Source organism: Sardina pilchardus, chromosome 9 (assembly GCF_963854185.1).
Source record: "Sardina pilchardus chromosome 9, fSarPil1.1, whole genome shotgun sequence".
Lineage (NCBI taxonomy): Eukaryota > Metazoa > Chordata > Actinopteri > Clupeiformes > Clupeidae > Sardina > Sardina pilchardus.
In genome coordinates, this window is record NC_085002.1 from 10547004 (window position 1) to 10551571 (window position 4568).

The 4568-nt window shown below is 43.7% G+C and overlaps 1 protein-coding gene across 1 annotated transcript; it reads left to right on the forward strand.

Moving 5' to 3' along the window:
• The first annotated feature begins 257 nt into the window (after positions 1-257).
• Positions 258-4342, forward strand: LOC134092667 (elastase-1-like). The gene is made up of 8 exons (XM_062545695.1): positions 258-304; positions 596-693; positions 2014-2114; positions 2344-2469; positions 2927-3063; positions 3261-3403; positions 3979-4128; positions 4254-4342. The coding sequence occupies exons 1-8, from the start codon at positions 265-267 to the stop codon at positions 4263-4265; spliced, it is 807 nt and encodes a 268-aa protein (XP_062401679.1). The 5' UTR covers positions 258-264; the 3' UTR covers positions 4266-4342.
• Positions 4343-4568: the final 226 nt, after the last annotated feature.

Consider the following 4568-nt stretch of genomic DNA (forward strand, 5'->3'; position numbering starts at 1 on the left):
TGGTTGCACAAAGATACAGATGCTGATATTTGACAGGAAGCCCAGTGCCGAGTGGAAACGAGCTGAGGCCAAACACTCATGACCTTGGTGAGGTGTGATAAGTGTGTAATGAGCACACCTGGAGCTTTGGCATTCTCACTCACACACACACACACACACACACACACACACACACACACACACACACACACACACACACAGCAGGTGTGTATAAAAGCAGATACAGCATCTCTGTACCCATTTTCTTACGGAGCAACCACGGACATGCTGAGATTCATCCTGTTGACCGTCCTCGCCAGCCTGGGTAAGAAGGACAATCAACTCAGGATCAAACACCACTCAACCCCTTATGGAGTAACTTCAGCTGAACATTAGTCGCTACTATTCCTTGACTTTTTATAGTGATATAAACATACTACTGTATATTGTAGTGTAAATAGCACATGATGCAACTTGGTAAAGAGACAGACATATGTGAACTTTATTTGGTAGCTCAGAGATGACTTGAGTTGTGTTGTGTTGGTTAGATGTGTCAATGTCCTGTTGATCTTGTCTGAAATTGTTTATGTTGTGTCATGGTGTGTTGTGGGTGTAGCGCTGGCTGAGATGCCTGAGCCCAGATACATGGAGGAAGTTGCTCAGGGAAGAGTGGTGGGCGGTTCGGTGGCCAGCCCCAACTCTTGGCCCTGGCAGGTAAGCTAACCAGGTCTCACGGCCCTAAAGCTCAGGGGGCCCTGAATCCCAAGACTGTGTGAAGTTGCTCCTATGTCATTTACCCCTGATCTGAATTAGGCTCCTCATTCAAATAAAATCATTTATGTTATATGTGCTATGTCAGGGATAATGTTTAGAATGCCAGTCATTATCGGGAAAATTAGTCCCAACAGGGCGAACAGGACCCTGGTGCACCAGCAGAGTGACCGGCGTTCTATACATTATCCCACTTATTACACGGCTACTTGCCAAAATGAAGAAAAAACTAACATGATGTGACTCTTTAGGCTACATTTATTTCTTACCATTTCATCATGGCTTTTGCTGGGACACAAATAGTTTGCAACACACGCTGAACTTGAATCAAACATTCTTGAGGACACAGCTGATCAAGCATCTGCTTTCACTTTTGAAGTTGACCAGAATACTTGTCAAGTGATATGAAAGACAAATGTGACCTTCCACGGCGAAATCAGTCACATTGTTCAAATTTTCAAAATTATAGTTATTAGGTTTTCACGAAGGGGCATAATCAACTCTTCAAAACGATACCTATGTAGTTGCGTTCATCCTGTCATGCCAATAGAAAAATGGATAAATATGCCTCTGAAGTTAACCGTCAGCTCAACACTCACCAGCTATTTTAAGATTTACGGTACTTATTGTATTTACAAATTACAACGACACAGCACGCGGATAGCTTGGTGGTTGTCAATGAGTGCATTTACCGTAAATATTGGAATAGAGCGGCAAAAATGCGACGCTTCTAACTTCCTGCTGGAATTGAATTTCTCACCTCAAGAAACTCACGTTTTTAGATCGGGTACGTTTTTCAGCGAAATGTATTGGCCGTACAGTGTAGACCTCCCACTGTTTCAAAACACACACACAAAAAAATCCACGATTTTAGCACAAGTAACATAAATGGTCATTTTTATCAGAAACGCCTGTTGCGACAAGCGACTGGTTTTGCCGTGGAGAGTCACAAATAAGGGTGCTTTGCGCGCCAAATGATCCATTCGAACCAAAAGCTCTTAGTTCGGTTAGTTTTCATTGGTGTGAAAGCATCAGTCGCACTCGGGTCCGCACTAAATCAAGCAGACCGAGTTTCAATGTTTGTGATAATCATGCTTTGTAATTGGCATCCCCAGCCCCCACTAGCTTAGAGATTTCTTTTGGACATTGATCTTAATGCCTTAAATAAAAAAATGAGGAAATATCCAACCTTTATGGACATAATTTTTCTTTGTGAATGATTAATATATCGCAAATAAACTCTTTCTCTCTCCCCCTTCTCAGATCTCCCTCCAGTACAAGTCTGGAAGCAATTTCTACCACACCTGCGGAGGCTCTCTGGTCAAGAGGGGTTGGGTGATGACCGCTGCCCACTGTGTGGATAGGTACAGCTAGTGTGTGTGTGTGTGTGTGTGTGTGTGTGTGTGTGTGTGTGTGTGTGTGTGTGAGTGTGTGTGTGTGTGTGTGTACTGTATGTAAACCTGAGGCATGTTACAGTAAGTCTGATTTAGCTGAAACTATGTCAAGTTTGACAATTAACTGAAATGAACTCAGTCTGAACTTGTGTGTGAACTCGTCTGACCTATCTGTGACAAGTGCCATTTGGTTACACAGCTCCAGGACCTGGCAGGTTGTCCTCGGAGAGCACACCCTGTACAACAACCGTGGCAATGAGCAGATCATTGGTGTGAGCCAGGTCTACATCCACCCCGGCTGGAACTCCAACAGTGTCGCCGGAGGGTAAGTGTAGTTCTGTTCCTTGTTACCCCTAAAGGATGGCCTGCTGACACCAAACTATTTCTCAATTGAGTTCACTTTCAATTTCCAAAGAGTGTAACCTGTGGTGAAATTTCCTTTCTTGTTTTCAGTCAACAAATCTCTCTTGTAAATGAACATTAAAAATGCAATCTGTTGTTTACTGAATTTCAAAGAAAATACATGTCTGTGTTGTTTAGAGGGGTGGGAACTGGCAAAAATGTGGACCATGATACAATATTATTGCGATTAACATATTGTGAAACAACAAGTATTGCAATTCGATTCTGTGTCTGGTCTCCTATGTCATGAAGTGTCATTCGCTTTTTGTCACGATAAGTTAGGGTTTGGGTTCTTGTGTCATGACAGTGTCATGTCACTCTAATAAATACCCTCAAGTAAAGTGTTACCAAAATATAGATTCAGTCATCTCCTCCGTCAGGTACGACATTGCCCTGCTGCGTCTGGCATCTGAGGCCACTCTGAACTCCTATGTGCAGCTGGCCTCTCTGCCTCCCTCTGGGGAGATCCTGCCCCACAACAACCCCTGCTACATCACTGGATGGGGACTCACCTCCAGTAAGTTCTACCCCATTAACTTCACTGTAACATTACTGTAATGGGTGCAAAGCATTCTGCCCCTCCCTTACAGAATAATGAGATGGGATGATGAGTGTACCAGACATGTTCCCTACCCCTTGCCTCTCCCTCATCTTCCAATGCCAATCCATTCGCACTCTTTCCCTCTCTCTCTCTCTCTCTCTCTCACTCTGTAGCTGGTGGTAGCCTCTCTTCCCAGCTGAAGCAGGCCTATCTGCCCCTGGTCGGTCATAGCACCTGCAGCAGCAGTGGTTGGTGGGGAAGCACTGTCAAGACCACCATGGTCTGTGGTGGAGGTGGCAGCGACTCTGGTTGCAACGTAAGGACCGCCATACTTAATAGCCTGGCAAGCAGCAGTCACAAAGTGAATAGAGTCTGGTCACTAGCGATTATCGATATCATGATGATGGGTATAAACATAGCGTTAACTTTGAAATAATTGGTGCAAACTAACCAATTACATTGATCGGAGATCCCTGATGCTTCACCTACACTTTACAAACTGACAAAACAGCATTGGTAGCTGTTTTTGAAATACATTTCCACATTCTTCCGACTGCAATTTTCAATGTTTGGAGGCATTGCTCCTACCAATTCAAATCTATAGCATCATCCAATAACCTTAAAAAGTGTGTCGAACATTGGACAGTGGAAGCACATTTGAAATGTGAAGCACCTGGAAGAACCTAACTTCCAAATTGAACATCAATCGCAGCACTCTCTCTCATGTATTTCAGCTTTATTTTCATGTAGGAAGGGCATCTTCCCATTATGCTATACTGTACATACTGTACCATCTATGAAACATATTTCAGGTCCTGTAAGCTGATTAAATCAAACCTGGACATTCATGGGCAGGCCTAAAGAGAATGACTGTGTGTGATTTCACTGCAGGGTGACTCTGGTGGCCCCCTGAACTGTCAGGTGAACGGCAAGTACGCGGTTCACGGAATTGCCAGCTTCGTGTCCGGCTGGGGCTGCAACTACCCCCAGAAGCCCACCGTCTTCACTCGTGTGTCTGCCTACATCGGCTGGATGGAGGGAGTAAGAGAGCACTCACAAAAACACACACACACACACACACACACACACACACACAAACACAGAGAGAGTCTGTAGCACACTGACATACTTTCTTTGCTGGCCGTCATTGTTCTTTCTCTCCTTAGATCATGGGCTAAGTCATATGATGACTTTTGGACCAATTCAACATCAACCCGGTTCTGAAATGGAAAAAAATAAATTCCATGAAAGCTCATCTTTTAACTGAGGTTGTGTCTTTTGTCAGTATTCAAAGTTCAAAGTTCACTTTATTGGCCATTTGTGCATAAACTCTCAGTCCAGACACATTGGAATTCTTGTGCAGGCCCTTCAAGTCAAGTATTTAAAAGCAGACATGACAAATATTTAAAAAACAGACATGACAAAGAATAACACATACAAGACATCCAACAGCCATTGACGCCAGATTGTATTATACCATA

Excerpts from the sequence above, each read along its gene's own strand:
- LOC134092667 (XM_062545695.1), top strand. The coding sequence starts at position 265 with ATGCTGAGATTCATCCTGTTGACCGTCCTCGCCAGCCTGG. Across the intron at positions 694-2,013 it reads CCAACTCTTGGCCCTGGCAG|ATCTCCCTCCAGTACAAGTC; the intron begins GTAAGCTAACCA and ends CCCCCTTCTCAG. Across the intron at positions 3,064-3,260 it reads TGGATGGGGACTCACCTCCA|CTGGTGGTAGCCTCTCTTCC; the intron begins GTAAGTTCTACC and ends CTCACTCTGTAG.